The 27,844-nt window shown below is 45.0% G+C and overlaps 1 protein-coding gene across 1 annotated transcript in view; it reads left to right on the top strand.

Moving 5' to 3' along the window:
- LOC144806192 (uncharacterized) overlaps positions 1-27,844 on the top strand; it is a 213,157-nt gene that overhangs the window by 73,595 nt on the left and 111,718 nt on the right. The window contains 1 exon segment of the mRNA XM_078672606.1: positions 45-1,001. Within this exon segment, the coding sequence (XP_078528732.1) occupies positions 45-1,001 (957 nt within the window).

The following is a 27,844-nucleotide window of genomic DNA, read 5'->3' as shown; positions in this document are numbered from 1 at the left end:
AGTGAATGTGAGAAGAGATTTAGTGATGTATCAATCCTACAAAGACATCAGCGAACCCACACTGGTGAAAAACCATACCATTGCAATGATTGTGGAGAAAGCTTTAGACATTCCTTAACATTAAGGAATCATCAGCGAATACACACGGGGGAAAAGCCGTTCAAGTGCAGTGAGTGTGTGAAGAGCTTTAGTCGGTTACCATATCTACAAACACATCAGCGAACACACACAGGGGAAAAACCATTCAAGTGCAGTGAATGTGGAAAGAGCTTTAGTCAATCATCAGTCCTACACAGGCATCAGCGAACACACACAGGGGAAAAACCATACCATTGCAATGATTGTGGAGAAAGCTTTAGACATTCCTTAACATTAAGGAATCATCAGCGAATACACACGGGGGAAAAGCCGTTCAAGTGCAGTGAGTGTGTGAAGAGCTTTAGTCGGTTACCATATCTACAAACACATCAGCGAACACACACAGGGGAAAAACCATTCAAGTGCAGTGAATGTGGAAAGAGCTTTAGTCAATCATCAGTCTTACCCAGGCATCAGCGAACACACACAGGGGAAAAACCATACCATTGCAGTGAATGTGTGAAGAGCTTTGGTCAATTATCATACCTACAAAGTCATCAGCGAACACACACTGGGGAAAAGCCATACCATTGCAGTGAATGTGGAAGTAGTTTTCATGACTCTTCAGCATTAAGGATTCATTTGCGAATTCACACCGGGGAAAAGCTTTTCAAGTGCAGTGAATGTGTGAAGAGTTTTACTAAGCTATCAATCCTGCAAAGTCATCAGCGAACACACACCGGGGAAAAACCTTATCATTGCAGCGAATGCGGAAGTAGTTTTCGTAACTCCTCAAACTTAAGGATGCATCAGAGAACGCACGCGGGGGAAAAGCCATACAAGTGCACTGAATGCATTAAGGCCTTTACTCGATTATCAATTTCTCACCGACATAAGCAAAAACACACCGTCATTGATCACACGTTGAAATAAACCTCAAGCTGTAGGGAATTCGTCAAGATTTTAAGTACATTAACAATAATACTGACGTATCTGTGGAAATACAAAGGAGCAAACAAGTGCAGTTATTGGGAGATTAATGAATTACAGAAAACTATAACATTATAATTAATTGGAACATTCAAATACCAGATGATAAAAAGTAGATGATAGAAGACCCGGCTAGCAGGAAAGAAGTAAAACATAGATATTTGTAGAATTATGAAAGCGTTTATTGTCAGCGATTGTTCATTTCTCTACAGGTAGGAAGAAACAAGAAGCACCAGGAAACACTTTGGGAGACGAGCATAATGTGGACTAATAGAAAAGAAAGGTTTGTTTTTATTGAGTGAAACAGAGTTATAAAGGACAACATCCAAGCACATCTGATCACACGACTGGTAAAAGCAACAGAATGAACAATGCTTGGACTGACAGGAGTACTTTCAGCAAGATTTAGGGATTAGTGATAAAACCCGTAAATCCATAACCCCAAAACACATGCACTCACATGGAGTGTTCAACCAAAAAACAAACAATTCAAGTTACCCAATCAGAAGGATGGCAAAGAGGCTTTACTCCAGAGGAGTGACAAGCATTAGAAGAGCCAAGACAAGCTGATACACAACATGCAAAATAAGCAAAATAAGCAAGCTACCAACAACATTAGTCAAAAAATATCCTAGAATAAAAGTAGATATGAGCATAGTGGTTGTTCTCTACACTAAATAATACAAACAAACACTGATTTTGAACATGCCGTTCACTCATTTGTCTCTTCAATTAAAAGTTCTATTATCACCGAATATATTTTATTCATCATTTTACCAAACATAAATAACACTATTACTCTATAAACGCTAAACTCACAAATCACTTTTAGGGGGAAGCTGCAACTTGGGTTACTTGCAAGTAATAGCATGCTCTGGGACATATATCTGCAGATTTCGTTTAATCATTGGTGTGAAAGTCTATGGAATCCTTGTAGTTAGCCTGTGTATCTTTGAATGTTTAACAAACATATAATGATTTTTAGACGTGGGATTACATTGTGCTTTTGATGCAGCAGCTCCTTGTTTCCTACCAGTGTTTATGAATTGATTAGTTAATGTTAAAATACATTTTTGACATTGATGTATTCTTCTGTACTATATATGTGTTGGTTTACTGGAATATACCTTCATTCTAAAATAAATCTTAAGTGAATAATCACTCACATTTTCATCGGGAGGTCTGAGGGGCCTGATGTAACACTGTTGGTCAATCAAAACTTCAATTGGAAACTACAGACACTCACAGCCAGAGGATTTCAGTCTGTTGACAACCACTTACTCATCCTCGCTGATCGAAATAAGTGTAGTAGATCTGGCTCCCTCCTCCCATGTCCAGATGGTCGGCTAGCGCGTTGAGTTCAACACAATTTGAAAATCAAGATTTCACGGTGTGAACTATAATTGCAAGACAATCATGTAAGTATTAAAACTGAGGGGGAGGGGGAAATGCCAAGTCCTGTGTGAACATGCCAATTACGCACCTCAAACAGGAGTGCAAACATTTATCACTCCAACTGCATTGCACACACCCTCTCACGGGTGCTTCCACTTTACGATCCAAACCAGGCCATCAAAAATCATGCTTTATCCTACATTTAGTGGCTGACACTCCTAGATGACATGAGTGGGCAGTTTCTAAACTTCTTTGTTTAAAGCAATCAGGAGGAGTGAAACTTCTCTCCTCCTATCAACAAAGTATTCTCTACAGATAATTAATTTGCCACATTACAATAAGGTTACAACATATTTTCAACTGACTTCTATTTCACCCAACCTGTGATCATCAATTTCACAACAAATCAATAAAACGTCTCCTCTGAGAGCATCACACCATGCATCCATGTCCAGAAAAAAATAAACTATCTTCCACACTAGCAATGATACATTCCTCAACCTCATCCTAAACATCCTTCTCGCTTGACTCAATGAAATGGTATCCTGACAAAAAATCTGCTCTCACCTTTTTTCCTCCTGCAATATGAATAACTGTGAGATGAAATTCTTGAAGTTTTGTTGACAGTCAGGCCAGTCTTGTGGTTATTAGGTCTCGCCTAGCGAACACAGCGCATGCGCTACATCGCCTTGGCGAGACTATTGTTGTGGGTTCGATGCGCGAAGGGAGACAAACCATGTGCGTGCCCAGACAGGCGATGTGCACGTGTATGGTGTCTCCTCTCTGCCTCACAGGCTCACACGCTCCTACCGCGCGCTCACACTAGAAGGCAGACACATGTTTGTTTGCCTGCTCATCGACAACAATGTAGCTTTAACCGCTTCCGTGCGGCGCCGATTCCGCCCCTGTGCTGGACATTCCAGAACAGGGTGCGGTCGTGACGGAACCATTCCGTCATGAGCACAGCTCAGCCGTGACTGATGACGGAATGGTTCCGTCACAAGCATCGAAAGGGTTAAGGAGCTGCGCAGCAGGTGGTCGATATCAGCCGTAAACAAAAACAATCCAGAGTTCCCGAGAGGCTCTCACATTGTTTCCAGTGATGGCACCTTGACTGTTGTTACCGCTGCCAACTGAGCAAGTGGTGAGTCTGGTTGGCTGTGAGGCGGCGGACAACAGGTTTTGTTTTTTCCTTGCGGCAACACTCAGCACAGACCATCAATACTGCACCGAGGCCCTTGAATCTGTCAAGAAAGAGGATCAGAGCCTGCCTGCGGGTGTGGCGCCAATACCAGTGCATCAGCATTGAAGCGAACATTTGAGTCTGATTAAATAACAAGGCAATAAAAGGAAATACTCAAATTGTTCTTGTTTGGTTTCTTCAAACACACAGTTACAGATTTGTTCACAGACTCTTAAAATCGCAAATTCCACATAATGTGTCATAATGACGTTCCTACTGATGTCCTTCTTTTGTTTTTAAGGGTAAGTGACATGACTTGGTGGTCATTATGGATTGGGGAAACTTTTAGTAGTGCAGTCAATAAAAGAAACTCTTGAAGAGTATGGCTGCATAGAAGGATTGTTTGATGTTTCAAGAAACGCAAAGTTGTTACCTTATAATTAGCCAGCGAATCGATGATGTCGCCCTGTTTGGTGAAGATGGCGGAAGCCGCAGATGAGAGCAACAAACCGCTGGTGAAGAGGTAGTGAGTGTAAGAGGACGGGGCTAGGCTCCCTCCAATTACCTATGAGTGGTGCTTTAAGAGGGTGCAGGGAAAAAGGCCAATAAGCGCTCTGTGCGCAGGGTGTAAGACATTTGGTGGAGGGCAGAGTCTGCATAGACCACCGCCCATAAACTGTGCCCGGAGGCGGGGGGGGGTGATTCATACTACCAGTCTGTCAAAATTGAAAGCTGCCTCTATAATTGTTAGTGAACCATATTATTTTGTTTGCATTTGGCTTAGTTAAATACTTTGAGAGCGCACAGAAGCAAGTTTTTTTCCTTTCCCAAAAGGAGGAATTAAGTACCCTTAATAGTAAATGTAATGATATAGCGCTTACTACCCCTGACGAGGCATTATGAGATCCCTTGTTAAGCACTAAACAAGATTGGCCTTTGCGCAGGTATCCAGATCTGTCACTCGCCTACACCTTTTAGATGAGTATGTTTCATTCCCCCAAAAATCTCCACACCCCACCTGCACCAACATCTGCACGACCCTTCATGCAGCATGACCGATCCAGCTGTATGTGGCTTCTTCAGTGTTTAATACGTTTTATACAATTCAAATTAAAAGTACAATATGGTGCTTCAGGAAGGCGACTGAATTTAGGTTTGTAACAAAGGGAGGTAGTACATAAGGGGAGTTCAAAAACTGTCCTCACTGTTGTCACACAGTATGTCTTCTTTTTTCTGTAAGCACTATTTTCTTTAATTAGTTTGTCCAACTGTGCAGGGATTATACGTTTTCTTGCAAGATTCAGAGCACCATGTTTGCTTTCACTTTCCAGGTAGCCCAGGACAATGGTGGCCGCTTCTTTGAAATGAAATAAGTCTAGCATTTTCAAGCGTTTCAGCTGTTGGTATTGTAAATGACATTGTCTTTGATTTATGTGATAATTATCAAAACTGATAAATGAGAGGCACGGTCATTTACAATGCCAATAGCTTAAACTCTCGCAGATGCACAACCTATTGCATTGCAAATGCTTGTTTTTTTATGTTATTTCCTTAAATACATTTTTGACATTGATGTATTCTTCTGTACTATAGATGTGTTGTCAGTCAGTAGAAGTCAGTAGAAGTACGTTTCTTTAGACCGCTTAAAAAGTCAATACCTTAAAAGGGCAATTCCTACCTCCCTCCCACAACTTACAAGTTTCTTATAAAAATACTCATAAAATTACAAAGAGAAATACAGTCTCGAGATATAACTTAAAGCTAGTGTTACAGCCTAAACACAATTTACTTGAGCATGTTTCACTTTATTTCCATGCCAATTTCTATCTAATCATATTTGGTTCCAACAGGGTCCTTTTTGCCGCCTTCATATATTTTGCCATAGCGATTGCTATATCAAAGTTTTGCATGTCAGTAAGTAGTTTAATTGCTAGCAGGCGCTCAGTTATACCATATTTTTTTTAAATGGGTCGTAAAAACAGTTATCCCTGTGGCACAAATTTTTGGCAGTCTAATAAAATGTGTAAATTGTGGCACTTGATACCTAATCCACAGCGACATTTACCGTCAGATTGTACCATTTCTGCTTTTCTGTTTCCATGAGATACCCAATGGTTGACTCCTATTCTCTATCTGAGTACTTCAGCTCTTAAGCCAGCGTTACGTAGTTTATCCAAATAGGGATACCACATGTCATTCTCCCAGCTATTCATCATATAATGTACTGATACTTTCTTTCTCAGGTATATCATGTCATTTTGCCTGGATACTTCTCTTCCTGCTGTTCTAATCTCCCCATTTAAAGCTTCAACCGACAGTGTCCGCTTGTCAAATTTTACTTTTAGGTTTTTGCACATTGCGCACAATTTCATTCTAGTCACATTGGCCCAATTTAACTCACTGTGCAAATTCTCCTCTTTACACCATTGTGACACTTTTGTAACTTCCTCAGATCCTAATCTTTTCCAAAATCTTAAAAGGGCCACTTGTACCTGTATGTTCCATGATGTCAATCCTAGCTCCAATCAGATTGCCTGGATCATCGAGGAGCCAGGTAGTGACATCAATGGTTTTATACATTTCCCTTCCCCAATGTCCCAATTATTTTTCCCACTCAAACACAAGACTTCGGCCCCATACTGCACTTGTGGGGGTATCATTGCCTTATAGGCTTTCAATAACGGTCTATGTGACATATCCCCGTAGATATGGCTAAATTTCCTTAGCCCACATCCTGATGTATGGGCTTTGGCGTTCTGGGCTACCAGATGGATGTCCCATTTTAAAGACTTTTCGAACCAAATACCAAGGTATCTATATTCATTAACAATTTCTAATTTCATAGAACCCAGATACCAATTAAAATTCTGGATTTTCTTCCCATAACATAGGAATTTAGTTTTATCCGTATTTACAGTCAGGCGTTTAGCCAAGCAATATTCATTAAAGGCAGATAACTTCCTTTGCAATTCAATCTCCGTTTGGTTGAAGATTACCAAATCGTCGGCGTACAGCAAGCAGGAAAGATGTTTCCCATTCATCATAGGGCTGTCACTTCTATTCACATATTGCAAACAATAAGGGGGTTAATACACATCCCTACCTTAGTTCATTCTTAATCAATATTTTAGGTGTCAAGTCTTCGTCTGTATATTTGATGACTTGCGCCCAGGTATGTTTGTGTAGCTCCTGGATAATTTCCAAGAACCCCTCTGGGATATTGAATTTTCTTAAGGACTCCCAAAGGCATCTCCTATCCACTAGGTCAAATGCCGCGCGGAAGTCTACGAAGCAGCAGCATAGCTTCCCCTGCTTTTCCACAGACTTCCGCGTCACAGCCCACAGTGCAAAACAGTGATCGATCATAAAACCTCCTTGTTCCACTGGCACGATCGACCACTGTTCCACCCAGTCTTTCAAATTGCCCAGAATTATTTTGGAAAATACCTTTTCCCCAATATCCAGTAAGTTAATAAGTCTGTAGTTTTTTGGGGGCTTTTCTGTCTCCGTTCTTGTGGATAGGTCTGATTACTGCTCCTCTCCACTTTTCAGGGATCTGACTTCATTATTGCCAAAAACATACAGGAAAACAATCCCCCCACCAATCTTGCTGGAATTTGATGATAATTGATGGTAGATTATCACGTCCTGCGGCACGGGTTAGGGTTAAGTTTCTTATGATTGTATTTACCTTTTCTGTTGTAAATAGAGGTTTTAGATCTACCACAGCCTCCCTCCAGGAACGGATATACCCACCCGCCAGATATTATTCCCATGCTGCTTCCTCTACTACACAGGGCATAGCCCCGTTAGCCTGTCCTGATGTTTCCTTTATCAAATTCCAGAACTTTTAGATTCAATAATTTCCAGCAAGTTTACCCAGCATTTCTCTTTGAATGCCCTCTTCAAATTTCTAACTAACGTTTTATACTCTTTCCTCACATTACTTATTGGATCATGTTTTTTCCTCAGACTTCTTTCTTCTCTTCTTATTTCTCTTTTCTTAGTTAAACACTCCCTGTTAAACCAGCTAGGCTGTTTGCCTTGCATTGATTGTTTAGCAATGGTGCATGGTTCCTTACTTTTTAGTTCTACTGCGCCATTTCTTTTATCTTTTCATCGAACCAAGACACTTTCTTAGTCCTAGCATCTTCCAAACCCACTTCCTGTAAAAATCCAGCTAGCTTTTCAATATATTGCTCTGTTAGTCTTGTTGTCCGATGTTTAGGGTACTCTGCTTGTTGAGGGAGAACTAATTCTCTAGAGCTTGGGGTCCCCTTGCGAATACAAAAGGCAGAATATTGTGGTCACTACCATCACAAGGAGTTATCTGAAACCCCTTAATAAGTTCAAAATTCCACACATGAATGAATACATAATCAATCGGGCAAAGTTGGGAACCTATCTTAAAGGTCTGCTTTGCCGGCCAGTCTGTTTCCCATCTGCCGTTTAGGCAAAACAATCCTTTTAGTCCCAAATATGTGCCCAACTTCACATCTTCTTTAGAAATAGTACAATTTGGAAACATTGCTGGGGATATATTATTTGAGCTCAAGAGGTCTTTAAACCACCGGTCATATCTCAAGGGGTTCAGTTTATGTTAAAGTCACCCATTACAATTATTGTATAATTTTCAAATTTTTCACACAATGTATCTAGATCATTTTCAAAACGTCTCATTTCTACCTCATATTCTTCGTTTGTTCCCCACTGAATGTAGACATTTTCAATTATGGTGTGATTATACAACCCTTCAGAGCCCAGCAGGGATACATCACTGACCAGTAACCATTTACATGTCGTATATACAATCATGACCCTTTTCGCTATCTTAGTCGAGGCAAGAGTCATAATGCCCCCAGCCGGGCGACCAAATCTTTTCCTTCTTGCAGGCTTATGTAGTTGGATAAAACCTTCAAAGACGGGGGTATTGTCACATAGCCAGGTTTCCTGCAAACCTATTATCTCAACACCTCAGGCTAGGGTTTTTATACTTTCTACTTTTATCTCCCCTCCTAGCCCATTTAAATTCCAGGATAACAGGTTCATGCTATGCGACACCCCTCCTCCCTAATCAACATCGCTGAGATGTGTTGGTTTCATTGAATATACATTCCTTCCTAAAATAAATCTTAAGTGAATAATCACTCGCATTTTGTAAGCTCCTTGTGATTTTCTTATTTCCCTAAATAATATCTACCAGGGGCCCGAGGTCAGTTCTTAAGTAAAACCTCCTTCCTCATAAGAATGGTTTGAACTATTATATGCCCCACACACAAGCCAGCATTTGTTTCTTTATTACTGAATATCTTCCCTCCATATCTCTCATTCTTCTTGAAGCAAAACCAGTGGGGATTTCTTTTCCTCCATCTGCTTGTGACCACACAGCACCCGTACCATAGGCACTGGCAACACCTGTTAGTAATGTTTCACAACCTTCATCGTATGATTGAAGTGCTCGGGCTTCCACTAGGCATCTCTTAATTAGTTCAAAATTCTCCTGACATGTTGATGTCCATACAAATTCAGTTCCCTTTTTTAACAATACCCTAAAGAATTCCATAAGCGCTGAAAAATTCTTAATGTATTTGAAGTAAAACACGCATGGTCCAATAAATGAACGACACATATCTTTGTCAGTAGGATGAGGTGCACAGACAATGCCATCAACAGAACTGGACAGCACATGACCCAGATATGTGATCCTATTCACACAAAATGTGCATTTGTCCTCTTTAAGTGACCCCAATTGCAAAACAGATAAGCACGTTCCACAACTCTGTCACATGTCTCAATTGTATCTGTATGAATTAGAAGATCATCCTGAAAAACATTTACATTATTTATTTCAACAAACACCCAACACATAACCTTCTGAAAAACACAGGCCAGTCCAAATGGCATGCAGCAGAAGTGAAATATTCCATAAGGTATGACGAAAGAAGTGAGATGACAGGATTGTTCTCCAAGACCCCTTGATGATAACCTGCACTAAGATATAATTTTGTAAACCATTTGGACTGACTAACAGCCATGATAAGATCTTCAATACATGGTGAAGGATAATTTTCAATCCGGATGGATTTTTTTTTAATAATACATTTTATTGGTTGTGTAAGCAACAACATAGAACAGTGTATCACTCTGACATACAATACAACTAGAAACTAGCGCCTGTGAGTGGTCTGCTGAGTAGAGCTCCGTGTAGTATTCCAAAATGTTTGTGAAAATGTGACCTTGAGTATCTCGAATTCCTCGAACTATCTGGTTGGCAAAGGGTGGGAAGCAAGCCAGTGAAGCAGCTTGCCATTCTTGTCCCCTCAGCCGTAAACCCGGGTAGTCGAGGACCTCCATAACATTTTAGCAGATTCGAGGGATATGTGCTTAATGTCTTCCCTTAACAAGTGGAGCTGTCTGCCTTTCGCCTCTCCATCTTCCCTAGCCGAGGCATACTGCTCCATACGGGTCTGGGTTGGCGGAGGCTTTGCCCCTCTGTCTTTTCCCATAGCTGAACGGTGTCAGGGGGGGAGGTATGAATCTAGAGAGTGTATCCTTGTTCAAACTCCCTGATCCTTGAATGCCCTTGGTAGTGTAGATGGCCTTGCCGCTCGTGTCAATACTGTGCCCCCTTGGAGACCTCTATCAGAAGATTCATCAAGGTGGGGTTCACAGGGACTAGGTCTGTACACTGGAGATGTCTCAATGGGGCGGTTGAGTCTTTTGGATCTTGCTCAAAAGTTGTGTTGGACTGGCGAGAATGTCTTGTACCTCTGTCAGACCCTGATTGTGCCGATCCGGCTTGAGTAGTGATGCTACCAGAGCTAAGGCAAGGTGGGCCCGACCTTCAAAGCGGTATCCTCTTGGACCAAACGGGCCACTCACGTTTATTGATTTTAGTAATGTTACTTTTTAACAAAAATTTCTTGCTTTTACATTTTCTCTTTTAATTCTACTTGTGGAGATTGTTTTAATGTATTTTTTGTAATGGTTTTAATTAACCTAAACAATAAAAAGTTACTCCCCTTACTACTCCCTCTCCGGAGGGCATCCGGAGCATCCCCACAATTTTCCAGGCCCCAGACATGGATAGTAGTTGCTGTTAGCCCGATTCTTGGATCACTGCTGCATATAGCGGGATATCCATCCACCGTATGGTATACAGTGACTGCGCCTCGGCTGTATACACCCAGTGGTGGGACTGTAGAAGGCCAGTCTCTACCCCTCTAGGTCGCTGGCTTATTGTAGCAGGGCTCCTGGATCTTTGAGCCAGCAGCTTCTGTCTGCACCCCTCTGGTAGAACTTCCACTGAGGTGGCAGACCCGGGCTTCAGGCCCAGAGAGCTAAGATGGGCCCGGACATCTCCCCGCGCAGTGGACACCTTTACAGATCATCAGTCAAGCGTGTTGATCTCCATGACCCTGGGGAGTGGAATGTGTGGGAGAAGCGGCTCCAGTCCAGAGGGTGTCAGGCAGACATCGCACTTCATGCGCTCAGAGGAGGGGGAAGGGACCCCGGCTCATTGCTGCAATCATTACCCGGTCTCATGATCCCTCAAGCTCAGAATGCCCATCCACTCAGTGGTTCGTACCTTGGCTAGGTCCGGGGTCCTGAAGAACTCATTCATTCCACAGAGGATGCTTCTTCCCTGATACTATCTGTGTCCTGCTGGGTCTGTGGAGGATGAGGGGGAGGGCGCACGCCTGTGTCGAGCTTCAGTCAATGAGGAGCTTAAGGCCTCTAGGATCTTTTTTGTGGAACGAGTTTTGACACCCATGGGTCTCAGGCTCCGACCCGGGGCTCGTGTTTTCGGTGTCAGCCTTTCTGCCTCTCCAAACCTACACGAGTACACTATCCCACCAATCACATGCCAAATGTTATTATCACCATCCCATACTGGATCGGGAGGCAGCTGGGTCCGCCAGCCGACGGTGCTCAGTTGGACTCCTCTACTCTTTGTGGATGGGGCGTATGGCCATCCCAGCCTTGGATCAAGGGCCCCCCAAGCCACCCATGTCAGTCCACCCATCCCCTGGGGCCTTCTCCTCAGAAGAGAGGGCAAACCAGGAGTGGATGCATCAGATCGCACAGCGGTATCGCAGCCTTTCCCCGGACCACGAGGAAGCCGGGTCCGCTTGGAGGCAGAACTCAGCAGGCGCCCGATCGCATATGAGCAATGTTCTTGGTCGGGGTCCCTCGCCGGTCGCCCTTCAGAGACATCCTGACGGCCATCCTTCAGAGACGTCCTGCCGAACGCAGGCCGTGTGTCTCCACCGCCTCCTCCAACAACAAGGAACAGATCGAAGCAGGAGGGCTGCCACCGCACCACTGGGCGGTCTAGTCGTCCCCCACCGGCATCACACCCCACGTCAGGGATATCTTCTGCCAGGTCAGTACCCCTCATTCACCAGTCGCCATCTTTTCCGACCAGAGCGAAGGCTCGCAGCACTTCGTATCATCCAGAGTGCCCATGGGGACATAGGCACCAGCAGCAGCGGGCGACTGGACCATAGGGCCTCCACGACTCCTGCTAGTCACTTTGAGTGGATTCCTACTGTGCCTCGCTATCCGCTAGCCCCTCAGACTCGGGCTATGCCGTTGCCATTTTGCTACAGTTCAGATCTCAGTGTGGATCAGCACTGGCATCGTCTGCAGTCTTGCCCGGTATCTTTCAGGACCAAGCACACAGTAGACCTGGGCATCCCCTCATCTGGGGTGTTGTGGCGAGGTGGACTTCACTGGGGGAGTAGTAGGATGTGAGCGGATGATATAGGGGTCCAGAGCATTCTTGGAGTGCGACAGCCATCTTGAAGCTCAAAACCACGTCCCCCCCAGATGGAATTATTTTGGAACCAATGTTTAAGAAACTACAACAATGTTTAAGTACGCCGCCAAAGATAGCCAATGAGTATATTCACTCCCTGCTGTACGCGGACGACATTGTCTTGTTCGACCTAACACCATTCGGACTTCAAAATCTCCTAGACACTTTACATCAGTACTCCAGGAAAAATTTCCTAATCCCAAACATAAGTAAGACCAAAGTGGTTGCTTTCTCAAACCAGAAGAAAAGGGTGAGATACGAATGGAAGTTGGGAGGGGAGAAAGTAGAGCAGGTAAAGGAATATACTTACCTGGGCAGAATTTTTTCGCAAAACACGAGTAACAACAGTCAAATTGAACACTTAAAAAGGAAAAGTGACCTACATGCTGGGGCTTTGTCCCGCCTATATTCTGCTACTGGACATAGGCACTTTTCGGCACTAATTCAAGTTTATCGAGCGAAGATTCCGCCGGTCATTTCCTATGCTTCGGAATACATTCCTATTAATCAATGGACATATATGAACTTAATTGAAGGTAAAATACTAAAAAACTTACTGAAGATCTCCACATCTACTCCAGTACAGGCGTTGAGACTGGAATGTAACATCACGAGTGCCTATGCTACAGCTGTAGCTAGTATCATAAGGTGGGCTTATAACCTTCTCCACTCTAAAGAAGGCACTCTCCGAAGTTTACTAAAAATTGAGACATTTAACATCGGTTCTACCAATCTCACTTTTTCAAAAAACATGCGAGAGGCCTTTCAGCTTGCTAAAGTAAGTGTGGAAATATTGTCTACATGGTCTCCAGCCCAACTCAAACTTTTTTTTAAAAAATTCACCCCTAAATTGACTTATGACATTGACCACTCACATTGTGTTAGTTTATCTTTGTATAAGACCTATGCAGACTCCCATGAATATAAGCAATATCTGCCCTATCTAGACTATACCCTCATACACGGTGCAAGGCGCGCAATTATGATGCTGCGTCTGGGAACCCTTCCTGTACTAACTTTTATCTCTTCCTGGAGATCAGATAAGACAGCTTTATGTACCTTTTGTCAAGGGGGCAATCAGAATTTGGAACATCTTCTTTTTATATGTCCTAATACAGTAATTGTGAAGGCAAGGTTATTATGTCTTATACCCATTTACCGATCATGTAGGATCGTAAACTCAAAGGACTTTTTATTAATTTGTAAAAACCCCCCAAATGAATATGTTTGCTATAGAATTTTTAAGTTTTTGAAAATTTCATTGAAAATGTATTAAATGAGAATGTATAATGTATATATTTTATTTTGTGGTCCTCAATAGAGTACTGTTACAAATAAACTTTTTTGACTTGACATTAAGGAACCTAAGAACTACACACAGACGCAAGTCATCAGATTTTTTCTTTGCCAAAACAATCAGTAAAAGGCAAAGAATGGCATCAACAGGTTCAATAACCCCATCACCTTGCATTTCTTTAAGAGGTTTTGTTAATTAACATCATACACCATGTGGTACATTACAAAGTTTATGTTTTACAGGAAAAACACCTTCCTTAATACTATGCACAACATTTTGTTTGACCACCTTATTCTTTTTAAACATCTGTAAACCTTTCTGTCCATACATGGTTAAAAACAGACCCAACTAGAGAAACTGGATATTTCTGACCAGGCCTAATGACCATGCCAAAATCCGCTTGATGCCACCAGCCTAGAACATTAACACCTTTGTGTGCTACATACTCCTTTTCTTTGATAGTTTTGCTCTCAAAAGAAATGACAGTCCAGAAATAACTCACCAAATCAATTATACGTCCTTAAAAAGCAGTAGTCTGACATCTGGTAATAAGCCTTTAATGGACCAACATTCCATATACGTTTTAATGGGAATCATAGTGATTCTTGCACCCAAATCTATAAGCAGAGGCATATCAATAACATCTAGTTTTACTACAACTAGAGGGTCGCTATATTTACTTTCGTTAGATACACTATTAATTTTCATACATTTCTCAGATAGATCCAGTTCCTCTACTTTTCTGTCCAAGTTATCTGCATCAATGCAAGACCTTTTTTCTTGGACACTTCTTACAGGTATGTGTTTACCACCCTTGCAGACTTTGCCAAAATGACGCACCTTTTTAAATTGTCAGCCTTCTTGTGCAATTGCTGGACAATTTTGAAAATTTGACATATGGGTGTTAGAACCACACCGATAATATATTTGTTTAGTTGTTACATGTCTTTAATTTCTACCCTTAGTTATCAGGAGCAAGAGAATTATTTTACGTTTTCCCATTCAGCGTTGATCTTTGTTACTGACATATGTGACGCTTCCAATTCCAATTGCTTTTCATCCTGCTGAGAACATTCTATGCTATGAGACCATTGATGCAGCAAAAGATGTAAAAACCTTTGAATTGACAAAAGGACGCTAATCTTTTAAGAGCAGTAACATAAGAATCAATGGACTCATCCAGGCTTTGAATACGAGTAAAAAATGGTGTCTATGAACTGCCAGGGCCACCTTTCCCTTAAATTATGTAACAAGTTGTTTCACGGTAATATGAAGGTCATCAAGTTCTTCATCATCTGTACAAGTGAATTCTGTTAAATGATCAAACACATTTTTCCCTTCAACACCCTGATAATAAAAGAGTACATTTTGTTTTAGATCAACTCTATATTTCAAACCATCTATAGCACCTTAGTGTAGACTTTAGGAAAAGTCTTAAGACATGGGTCTTTCAGCTGTGAGTCCTTAGCAGTGGATTGGTTGTGTTCTATGTTACGTGACATTTGGATGTTTTAGCGCCGGGACACTCCAGGGAGTAGCCGCACGCTCTATAAATACACGTTAACATAACATAACATACAAGGGAGAAAGTTGTTATTATTGCCAATCAATTCTACAGCAATTTCTCTGGACAATATTAACCACAGACAACTGCGTAAGGTTAGTTTATTACAAAGCCAAAAACAACTGGACATAAATACCCCTCAAGATGAGAATGTAGAAATACTTTGGAACCAGCATAAAGGCAAACCTTTGCATCCAGTTCAAATCAAATAAATGTTTATTGTTTTAATTAATTAAAACAGTAACAATTTGAATCCTTTGTAAAAAAGGTTCGACAATAAAGTTATTGGGCCCGATTCACAGAACTAACTCAAGACAAAATCCTTAACTTACTACCATTTTGGTATTCACAGAAGGCACTTACTCATTTCGATATTCACTTTCAACTTTACTACTCCTAAACTGAGAAAAATCCTAACTTTAAGACTTTCGGTATTCACAGAAGGCATTTAGGAGTCCTAAACTTAGGACTCCTAACTTCTATGAATACCGAAATGAGTAAGTGCCTTCTGTGAATACCAAAATGAGTATGTGCCTTCTGTGAATACCAAAATGAGTAAGTGCCTTCTGTGAATACCAAAATTGTAGTAAGTTTAGGATTTTGTCTTCAGTTAGTTCTGTGAATCAAGCCCTTTGTTATTTTCCTTAAAACCATAAAACTTTTTGTTTTCAATTAATAATATTCAAGTATGTACAAGAATGTGTCTTAAACAATTAATGGGTCCTTAGCATTAGTTAGTCCATGTTCCACTATAAAATTAAAAGGATACATTACGGACATAATTCTAAATTGACAGAAGATCCCCCCCAAGTTCCGGCCTACCTTTTTTCAACATTACTGGGCAATGGCTAGGTGTCCAGTTTTATCTACCCGGTCATGTGAGATAAGGGACTTTATTAGTTGGCAGTTCATTAAGGTGTCCTTCGGATCGAACCCTGCTATAATAGCAGAGCTGCAGGTCCTTATTCTTCTGGTGTTCATAGCATTCCTTAATAAAGTGACTCGTGCTTTTAAAAGTTTGGGACATACACAGACTAAGTGGATGAAGTCCTCTTTATCGCTGCCGCATAGTCGCCATTCTTTCAGCCCTTTTTGGACCCAGGTTGGCTGGTCCACAATGGAAGGTAATTTGCCGAAGCGAATGGTCATCAGTTGTTGCTTTCGGTAGACCGAGAATGTGATGTTTAGGTATGGTGCTGGCACAAGGGTCTTATAATTGTTAATTACCATCCAAGCATGCTTTCTCTTACTGAAAATGTTTTTGTCCGTTACCAAAGAGTGGAATTTTGCACATCCAGTTTAAATGGTGCATCATAAACAAAACAATTCAAGAAGCAGGCTACAGAGGGTCAGAAAGCATTAGTCCAAGTTTCCCTGCATCGAGGGTTGATGTATATAAAGCATTAAACTATCCCTACACTAACGCAAAAATGACATCCCCACTTAAGCATCTTCGGGGAAAGGAAATAAAAGGTTTTAGCAAGTGGAGTCTTCCTAGGAAGTCTCTCTACCATCGATGGGCCAGATAGCATGAAGCTATTGAGACAGAGCTTGTTCTGAGGTGCTCTGTCTCCGAAGGCAGGAGAAGTTGGCGCTTTCCCTACTCCCACCAAAGGCAGGAGAAGTGGGCACTTTCCCTACTCCCAACAACACAATATTGAAAAGAACCTTTCCCAAGATCCTGTGCAGGTCACGCCATCCGCTCTGGGTACTGTCCTAGTGGTAGGTTTCCATGGGACAATGGTGTTGTTTTTCTCACCACATTTGTCCTTGGTTCCCAAGCCTTCTCCTGTGCGAAGGACAACGGCCTTCCTTTATCGATTCAGACTGTACAAAGTAACTTTTCCTCTCCTTGCCTGATTAATAAAACAAAGACATTATTCTAGCTAACAAGAGTGCTTCTTTCACCTGCAACACAAAACAGGAGAAAGAACAAATTCTACAGCACAATGAAATTCAAACTTAATTCTAAAGCAAGAGCTTCCAGAGAAAATGCTATCGCTAATGAGATACAGAGTAGGCGTTCCCGTGCAAAAAGCTGCGAAAAGACCACTCTGCAACATTCTCAACGACCAGCCAGATAAGCTATAAGATCCCAAAACATTCGATAAGGCGCGGTAGCAGCAGGAAATTAACACCTGCTCTGACCTGGTGTAAAGTCGGAGGGCATCATGCACCACAAAAGGGAGCCCAGCCCAGAGACACCCCTGAAGTACAACAGATGCCATGGAGCCAACGATCATGCAGCTCGGAGCTCCAAGAGGGCCACAACAACAACCGCCACCCCCCCAAGCACCTCCCCCCTTCACCAACACTGAGGCAGCTCAGATAAAGACAGCGACCCTCAGAAAACGCACCAACCTCACAGACCCAACACCAGAGAATGTCATTGCCCACTGTAGACTCAAAGGGACAACCATCCACCGCATCTTGACCACCATCGTCCACAGGGAGACAGTACCAACACAGCGGACAACCAACATCCCACCTCAGACAAAGCTGCTGGTCGTGTTGCACGTGTTTGCCTCTGGTACCCTCCAACCAACAACCGCCTGAGTCGGAGGAGTCACACAGCCAGCCCAATCCAAGTCCCTCACAATGGTACATGGATGACACCATCAGCTTGGTACCCCACTATCTATATTTCCCACATACTGCGCAGCAACAGCAGGAGACCAAGCAAGGCATCTACGCTACAGCTGGCTTCCCACACGTGTTAGGGGCAGTTGACTGCACACATGTCCTACTTGTGCCTCCTGGCAACACTGCACCTAATAACCGCACCAGAAACACACGCCAACCACCCAGGCAGTGTGCATGATCCCTACATCTTCCGACAGTCCATCAACGACCAGCGATACCAGGATGGCACCCACTGAAATGCACTGCTCGTTGCCAAATACCAAATGTACACACCACACACCTCAACTCTACAATCATGCAACTCACAACACTGGGAATGCACACGTTACAAGCTCACATACAACATGCCAATCAACATGCACACGCACCAGACACCATAGCACAACTTACTGTGGAAACCTGAGCCGGCCATGTACATTAGCCATCAACGTCATGGCACCTCAGCCACACAATAGCAGAATGTGGGAAGAGGTGGGGACCAGGCATGTGCAAAGGAGGCAAGTGACCGATGAATAAGAATGTACACAATGTCAAGCGAGGCGTGGATGTGATGGCCAGACTGCAGTATGCAGACCACACACATATCCATGTCGACAAACACCACTGGTGTTTGGAGTGTATTGGACAGTGGACGCAACCATGTCACCCCCAGCCAGTGGGGAAGATGGCGGAAATGTAGCTTGTTACTTCTCCCCGGTAAGCGTGAGCGGAGTGGGCTGGCCCAGCATACGCCAGGCCAGCATAGGGGGTGCATAAAAGGCACGTAACTCTGGGCGTGGTCCTCTTCCGGAATGCCCAACTGTCTGTCAGGGCGGCACCTCTCACCCCGCCACGAGGCCGACGCCATCGCTGTGAGCGGTGTTGCCTGCGATTCTGTGCACCTGCTGCACCCCTGGCCGCTGGTCAACGAACCAGTCTTGCCCACCTCTGTGCACCCAGGCTTCAATGCCCACCTGCCAACACTGGCGTGTGTCAAAGAGGGCCCACCACGTGCCAGAGCAAGCTCCAAGCCCGAGGCCCGCGACCCTGGCAGCCTCCTCCGACCATCACGGCCTCCGAGACACAGGCCTGCAGTACTCCTTTCTCGTTGACTAACTCCACCGGCATATACAGCGGACTAGTAGGTCACACATTTGGAACTGAATTTTGATTACACCATGGCAGAGAACACTATTTATGGCAGAGTTTATATCACTGTACTCCCTTCGATGTAGTGCTACTAAGTCTGTGCATAGCATTACTACCACACGTGTCTGTAAGCCCACGCAGACTACTGCCCTCGGCCTACACTACGGTCGAGTAGGTCACACATTGGGGACAGAGTCTTGATTTAGCAATGGCAGAGTTCATATGATTGTACTGGCATCATCGCACACTGCATCCCCTCTCATCCCCGGTGCCACTAAGTCTGTTACCCGATATTCATGGACACTCTCAGGTTGAACTTTGGTGGCGTCTGAGTCTATGGGCTAGGGGATTGTCTTCAGCCTCATGTAGCTGATATCGATTTGGTGGTGAAAATGAGGCTGCAGCATTCCACTACTCCATTTGCTGCTTTCGGACGGCTACTGCCCTCTGAATCATGCCATGGAGGACACGTTCCACTGTCCCCCGCAACACTCCACCACATTCCCCTTGGACATCGTTGAGGACCCGGTCAGTCCGCGTGGCCCTACTTCAGTGGACCGCAAGTCACCGTCCCATGGCGGTGTGCCTCTACCGGCCACTGTGCATCCGGGGCCACTAACTCTGTGCAGCTCAAGTCATGAACCCTGTTTGATTCAATATTTTATGGCCTCTGAGACGATGGCCTTAGGGTCGTCAACTACATGTGTCTGTGGCCCTGCGCTGTCTGCTGCCTCCGGCCTCAACTGCGGTCCACCAGGGCTCACACATCAAATTGAGTCCTGACTGGCATGGATGTTGCATCACCGCAGGAAGCACACCCCACCTTTGCCAGGACCACCTCCAACTGCCAACTGCCAGATTTGAAACAGTCGTATAGACTTAACAGACTTGCTCACACCTGTTGTGGATGCCATCATCTGCCTGATACCCTGCTCAGCACTCCAGGTGCCACTGACTCAGTGCACCGCAGCCCCTGGGCCGTTACTGATTGAGTTTTGTGCTGTGGAGAGGTTACGCAGCAACGTCACCTCAGGCAGTGTGGGGGACCTGGGGTGATGATGAGGAAGATGATGCAGGTGTAACACACCCCACTGCAGCTGCATCAGGTATATCCCGAAGGGACACCATCCTAGACAATTTGTACACATGAGCGCGCTCAGCTCTAGTGCCACAACCTCTGTGCATTAAAAAATGCTACGAAATGTACTTGCTCCGGCTACCTCCATGTTACTCAGCAGTTGTCTCTGTTATGCTGGTGTTTTCAGTTTCCGTTTTCATGGTGTTCACTGTTCAAGCTGTTGCCAGCACCTACCACTCTGCGCGGGCTGGCTTATAATCGCCCCACACACATCCAGCACAGGAGTCACTGTACGTGTGGCCCTGCCATTAAAGGGGCCAGGCGCACGCGCCCGTAACCTGTTCCACATACTATCTGCGTGTGTCCGTGTGGTCATGATGCATGCATGAGGGCCCTGGGCCCTATGACATTACTTTGTGCTGTGTACAGCGGACGCAGACATGTCACTGCAGGCAGCGGGTTAGCGCTTGGACATGTAGCTTTGTCGTCACCCACTCAATACGTAAGAGGAGTGGACTGGGCCGTCGCACGCAGGGCCAACCTGGGTGTGTGAATGATAATTGTGTGCCTCTGGGCATGGTTCTGAACTGGAAATGTGCATATGTATGTGTCTCTGTAGCAGTGTGGGTCTCCATTGTGGGGTGTAGGTGGTTCCTGAAGGATATTAGATACCCATGTGTGGGATCTAGTTTGTCTTCCATGGGTTGGGACCCCACCCGCACCTGTTCGGCCACCTCCTTTTGGCATTCTGATACCTGGCATTGGAATGGCATGTGTGGCTCGGTGAAGTGTTGCGAGCCAGCCGTGCTTGCGGGCGCTTCCTGCTCTGTGGTCTGTGCAGGTCTGGGTTCTCCTCTATGTAGCTTGTCTGCCCTGGTGGTGGGTTGCCTGGGATGTCCATGAGCTGTTGTAGGGCATTGGTATTGAAGGTATGGTGGTCTGCTCCGGCATCACTGATGAGTTGTCTGGTCTGCTCTGCTGGAGGTGTTGTTTGTCCCTCTGCAATGTGAAGGGGAGATGCATTTTGACATTGTGTTGACATGTATGTTGGCGCATTGTTCTTATTTACATGCAGACTGTACGGCAATGTACATTGTGACTGTTTGGGAGGTGCTGAATTTTGATGGTGGACAGTGGACATTTGGACTATATGATGGATGTGAGGTTGTATGCGTACATTTCCATCTCATAGTTTCCTGCTCTGTTAGATGGACTTGGCCTGTTTCTGCGCATGTACAGAGCCAGTTGTGTCCTCTGTTCTGCTGTGTCGGGGTTGCGCATTGTGCCACATTGTCGTCAATGTGGATGTGCTGTTATTGTGTGTGTGTGCTGCAGTGGGCCACAGGGATCAGGGACATGATCCAGGGTCATTGTGGGTGTGCAGTGTGCTACACATCATTGTGCATGTGTGCCATTGGGCCCATCTTCCCCCGTCCCCGGTCGTTACTTGCTCTGTTGATGTTGTGTCAGGTCCTCTTGAACTGTCTCCGTACTCCCAGCTCCTTGCACCATCTCCACACTGATGACTGTGGCCTCCGTTTCATCAGTTCCTCCTGTGGTGCAGGACTCCCGCCTCCTGTCGCCGTTGCTGCCTTCCTGTTGGCAGCGGGTTTGTCCTTTGTTTGGTTTTAACATCATGCCAACGCCTCTTGGCCTCCTCCATTGACCTCCTTGACACTCCAACTGCATTCACGGTAGTCTAAGTGTGGGTCAGTTGATGGTAATGTTCTGTCACCTCTGTGATGCTGATCTGGTTTGCCAGTCTTCCTCTCCCTCTTTTCCTTGGCCTTCTCCGACCCCTCTGTTCCTTGCATGTGGTCTGTGGGGCTTGTGGGGTTCGGGTTGGCCTCTGCACGAGGTCTGGGTGCATCCAGGTTGCTATGCACTTTGGATTCTTTTTGGTGTGTTCTTTTTGTTGTTTTATAGAGCATTTTACCGCCAGATGTGTGGGATTTGCAGGCCTGATGCTGGTTTTCGCTGGTTTTTGTATTGCGATTGGCCTCATCACAAGTTTTTTTTCGTATTTCACATTTTTGCGTCGTCGCATTGACTTATCACGGACATTTGATGCATTGTCTGGGCCTATCGCATGGTGCCTCTGTGTTGTGAATACTTAGTTAACACGGCGTTCTTTTCCCACGATAGACTGCGCTGTTGAAAGTTGCGTTAAGTTAATTTTGTGATGGTTATCTCACGTTCTTGAGAATATCCGCTCGACTGTGTAGCTATAATTTATCCCAACTCACTAAAGGCTGGCTTTTATGCAGCCTCAAATTCAGCCTGTGAGGCACTCTCCTTTAGTTTCAGTCTATCCTATCACCACACGTTTAAGGGCATTCTACTATATAGACCTCCGGGACCAAGGAGCACCTTCTTAGCCTCTATTGGCAATTTGCTGGAAGAGGGTCTCTGTACTGACTCTTTTACAATCATGAAAGGATTTAACTATCATTTGGAAGCACTCATGGAACCAGATACAATGGCTCTTTCAGACATGATGAAGAGTGGTGACCTTAGTCAACAGGTGACAGGCCCCACCCATATATTCCAGGGCACACTCTGGATGGTATATTTTCAAACCAAGAAAAACCAAAGGAAATGATGGACGGAGCGTTGACAATACAAGCACTCACCCCCAGTCAACTGATCTGGGTTTAATCCATCACCGTTCTTTAGCCCACTCTGCCACCCCAGTTCAGACATGGCCATATGCAAATCAGTCTGACCCTGTGCCTCATGGGAACAGTCCAGCCCGAACTGCCAAGCCATGCCTTCCCTGGACCGGAAACAAGCTACCGAGGACCGGTTTCTAGCATTTCAGCCGTCTTCAGCCCGGCTTGCTTGAATCCAGTAGCAAAGTGAGCAAGGGACTCACGTCTGAGCATACCCTGCCAACTTATGGCGAACAAAGAAAAACCAAAGGAAATGATGGACGGAGCGATGACAATACAAGCACTCACCCCCAGTCAACTGATCTGGGTTTAATCCATCACCGTTCTTTAGCCCACTCTGCCACCCCAGTTCAGACATGGCCATATGCAAATCAGTCTGACCCTGTGCCTCATGGGAACAGTCCAGCCCGAATTGCCAAGCCATGCCTTCCCTGGACCGGAAACAAGCTACCGAGGACCGGTTTCTGGCATTTCAGCCGTGTTCAGCCCGGCTTGCTTGAATCCAGTGGCCAACACGACCTGCACAGCCAGCAGCTTTGTCTGCGGAGGTATGTTGGTTGTCCGCTGTGTTGGTACCGTCAGCCTGTAGGCAATGGTGGTCAGGATGCGGAGGAAGGTTGTCCCTTAGAGCCTGTAGTGGGTAATGGCATTCTCTGGCGTTGGGTCTGTGAGGTTGGTGTGTTTTCTGAGGGTCGCTGTCTTTTTCTGTGCTTCCTCAGTGTTGGTCCGGGGGTGGTGGTGATGGGTGTTGCTGGTGGTGGTGGGAGTTGTGGTTCTCTTGGGTGTCCGGCCAGCATGATCAGTGTCTCCATGGCATCTGTTGCCCTTCACTTGTGGCTCTGGGCTGGGCTACTCTTTTGTGGTGCAGGCTGTCTTCCGAATTTGCACCAGGTCAGAGCAGGTGTTACTTTCCTGCTGCTAACACGCCTCATTGCGTGTTTTGTGATTTTATCTTCGATCTGGCTGGTCATTAAGAATGTTGCAGTGTGGTGTTGTCGCGGCTTTTGTCACGGGAACGCCTACTCTGTATCTCATTAGCGATAGTTGTGGGGGTCATCTGTGGCGATGTTTTTTGCAGCTGCTATCGCTGATAAACTGGTGATATTGGCTGTTAGCACCAGCTTGTGAATGGGTAGATAAAATTATCGTGACTTTGACTGTGATAAAGTGCCGATAACTCGGCGATGGCTCCTTGATAATATGCCCCAGTGTGTGCCAACAACCAGTATCTACCTTGGGCTAGCAACCCATAGCTGTTACCCTGTACTGTTGCAGGTGGGTTTCTTGCAGAAGGACAAAGTCTGGGTCGTGTCTAACCAGCAATTTCACCACAATTTCCATTTTAGCCTATTGCCAAGACCGTTAACATTCCATGAAAGGATTCGGAAGGTCAAATGACCTGGGCAAAGGAGCTTGGTATTGTACATTATGGTTGTTTTCAATGTTCCAGCTAATTATTTCTGCTATGTGCAGCAATAAAGGTGCTGCGTGCGCTGCTGCCAAGGCTGTGTGCACTGAAGACAAGCCAATAACAATGTAATTTATTGTTTGATTAATTAAAAATCATTACACTGTGTATAAAAATGTTAATCAAGCTTTTCGCACTGCCCTCCTCTCATCGCAATCATTAAGAATGTTAAAGTTACATATTAATATTTACATTTAGATACAAACGAGGAAACCATCATGTTAGAACAGGTTCAAAGTAGCGCTACGTTGCGTAAGTGGAGTGGTGTGGCTCACTGGTTAGAGGCGGCAGACCCGTAAGCAGAGAACGGCCCGGGACCATGGTTCAATTCCCGACGAGGCAGGGTCGTGGACCAGGGTCAAAACGGACTCGATAATTCTCTCCTCGGTGCCTACTCTAACCAGGGAACACACTCGGCAACTCTGGGCATTAAGCTTGCCTCATCTCTACAACGGCCCCCCACAGACGCCAGGGATGCCTGGTTTCACCTTGGAGACACCCAGAAAGGGAACATCTCACAGGGAAAACCAGGACGGGTTCCCCAGCGGTCTTCAGCGCCTAGATACTCCTTGGAGTCGTAGTGCGCTTTACAAGTAAACCCACATAAGTGTTCATAGTCTGGCGCATAATCAAAATGTTAAGTTACTATGGTGCTAAGTGCTATATTATCCAACCGTTCATCAGTGAAGCAGTGATTGGTAAATTGAGGCTCTGAATCGAATGATCTCGTTGCATGTTATACTTACATGGTTTTAGGGTGGAGTTCAGAGTTACAATAATCTATGGCAGGCAGTTGATGTTACATATTTTCACTCAACGCCACAACTTAGCGTTCCTTATTCCTTGAACAGGGTTCCACAGGGGAATATTAGCAAGAACCTCATTAAAATTATTGCCGTTTTAGTGGCAGGAAACTGCTAATATGCGTTATAGAATTCCAATAGAAGCCCAGGTTAGATGTCCTGCACATCTAACCTGGGCTTCTATTGGAATTCTATAATGCATATTAGCAAGCCCTTATCGCCATTTTAGCTGCAGTTTCCTGCTGCTATAATGGCGATAATTTTAACGAGGTTCTTGCTAACATGCCCCAAACTTCTTAAGAATTACACAGTCTTTTGATTTAAAACGAGTGCCCTACGTTGCATGTAGAGTAGTGCTTGGAGGAAGCAGAGTCAGCCCTGAGCTGTGCTGTTAGCTTTGTAAGAGGATTCGGTGTTATGAGACTGAAGTGGGACTTGCAAAATCACCAGATCAGGAAACTAAGGTGCGACAAATGCTGATTCAGTTGTATACTGTTGTTGTGTTCGCCTGTAGCTATTTTCTCATTTTGACACGGCCGGAGCAGAGTTTTCTGAATAGCCGATAGACTGCTTGAACTTGCAATATGCAAGGTGAATGAAGAGCGTCAAACTGATGTTTAGGCCGTATTCTCTGGGTTCAATGCCGCATTTATGACCCGCCTGTAGGACTGGACTTCCAGTTTGCTCCACTCAGGCCTCAACCGTCCTGCAGCTACTCCTCAGTCCACAAATGGGGGTGAGATGGTCATGGTCGCACGGTCAACATCCCTTGAAGTCCTCTCAGTGACAGTGGGCTACCAGTCGCCTGGTATAGTGGTCACAGCCAAATCCTTCACTGGGAAATAACTAAGCTCCTGGATGACCAAGCAGCACTCAGACGACTCTTCCGGATGGACTTAGCGCACTCTGGGGCAGAATTGAGCATTGGGTCTAAGTCCCTGGGGCTGCATGGTGGTGATTGATGGCAGCTTGGAGATTCTGGGCTTCCAACTTGCCCCAGCGCGCTTCCCATCTATTGTGGCCCTGTGCTGTGAACAGGAGGTCAGCCAACTGACGCTTGGAGTCGCTTAGCTTTAGCTGGACTCTGGAGACAACTTCTCCCTGAGTAGCACACAGCATAACATAACATAACATAACATGTGTATTTGTAAAGCACACGTTCACCCAGAGGTCTCTTGGCGCTGAATAACAGATGTTCATTGTTACACAACTCAATGGTACTCATTTTATCGACCTTAGATGGATGAAAGGCTTAGTGGACCCGCGGGGATTTGAACCTATGACCATGAGGTCGAACACACGCCCCTGCAATGGACGCATTAGTCCACTGAGCAACAAGACCCGGCAGGCGCGGCCCCTCTTTCTTGTGAGCCACCAAGTTCAGCAGGTGCAACCCATGCCCATCCAGTCGAGATCTGGGTACGAGGGGTGCCCCCAATTATGCTATGACAAGGCCCTCAAGCTGGGATATGGTTGGTAGTCAATGGGCGACTAGATTTCCTCCCTCCTGACAACCACTTCCTGGTAAACCGGTTTGACAACTGGCTTTCACTTCCCTGTCCCTAGTGCCAGCCTGTCTGCCTAACCAATGGAGCAGTCCCTCTCCCAAATGTTACCCATTTACATTTCAAATACGGCTTCTCCTTAGAAGCTCGCCATTTGAAACTACACCGGTGTGCCTTCCTGCAAGAGGGAGGTAACGCCTCTCTCCAGTGCAAGCCCCTATTGCCTCCATCCTGGGAGTTGTTAGCACGCCTCCCCAAAAGGGCAGAAAGGTATCTCGTGGACAGGCTTCTCAACCAACCGTTGAGGATACAAGAGATTGAATGCAACAAAGAAGGAATATGCAGAAGATGAACGCTACAACAGGTTACACTTATTTCGACATGTGTCAAGTCAGGATTAGTGCAACAAGTTGATTGATACTTGGAGTATCAACTGTGGTCGCATCATTCAGGAGTTAGCACAGCTGAGGCTCAGCGCGTAAACCTGTACACGCCAATAGGGCAATCAAGTCCGTCCACAAATGTTTTGTGTTTTTTCTGTCAGAACATAAAAAATACATGTTCTGCTCATGAACAATGTTGCACCCTGCTTTAGGGGTCGGTAGGCTTGACCTAGGGGTGGTGTGCACATATTGTTGAGGGAGGTTTGTCTTTGCTGTAAATGGCAAAGCTGGCTTAGCAGTTTGACTGCTCTTCCAGTCTGCAATGACTGATGGGAGACTCATTTCACCTATGTCACACCCAGGGTTGCACAACAGGAGACTCTCTAAATTACATGTCCTGGATACCATATACTAATATGGCATAAGCTAACTTAAGTTAAGTTAGCTTATGCCAATTGGGTATAGTCAATGTAACATACACATTTTGGGGTCCGGGCCCTGGCACAGAGGTCTGGTTGGCGGTCCAAAAACAGCAGCATCAGTCCGAAAACCTGGGGGTGACCATCCAAAAAGAGGCATTGCCTTAAACATAATGTGCACAGGGATGTTTACGCTAGGACCTAGGTTTGTGCACAGAACAAGAACTTTACACGAGGTCAATAGGCCTCCCTTCTTGTGACACTGTTGGAAAGGTCTGTTCTCAACTACTGAGTCACAAAACATGGTACGCTGCCACAACTCTTTTACATACTAAACCCATGACAGAGACGGTAGTCCCCAGTCCAACAAGTAAGGACATGCTTGTGTTGCTCCTCCAGGTCAATGGCAGGTCCAGC

This window comes from Lissotriton helveticus, assembly GCF_964261635.1.
Source record: "Lissotriton helveticus chromosome 1_1 unlocalized genomic scaffold, aLisHel1.1 SUPER_1_unloc_52, whole genome shotgun sequence".
Taxonomy (NCBI): domain Eukaryota; kingdom Metazoa; phylum Chordata; class Amphibia; order Caudata; family Salamandridae; genus Lissotriton; species Lissotriton helveticus.
This window is presented reverse-complemented; position numbering and strand designations above follow the sequence as displayed.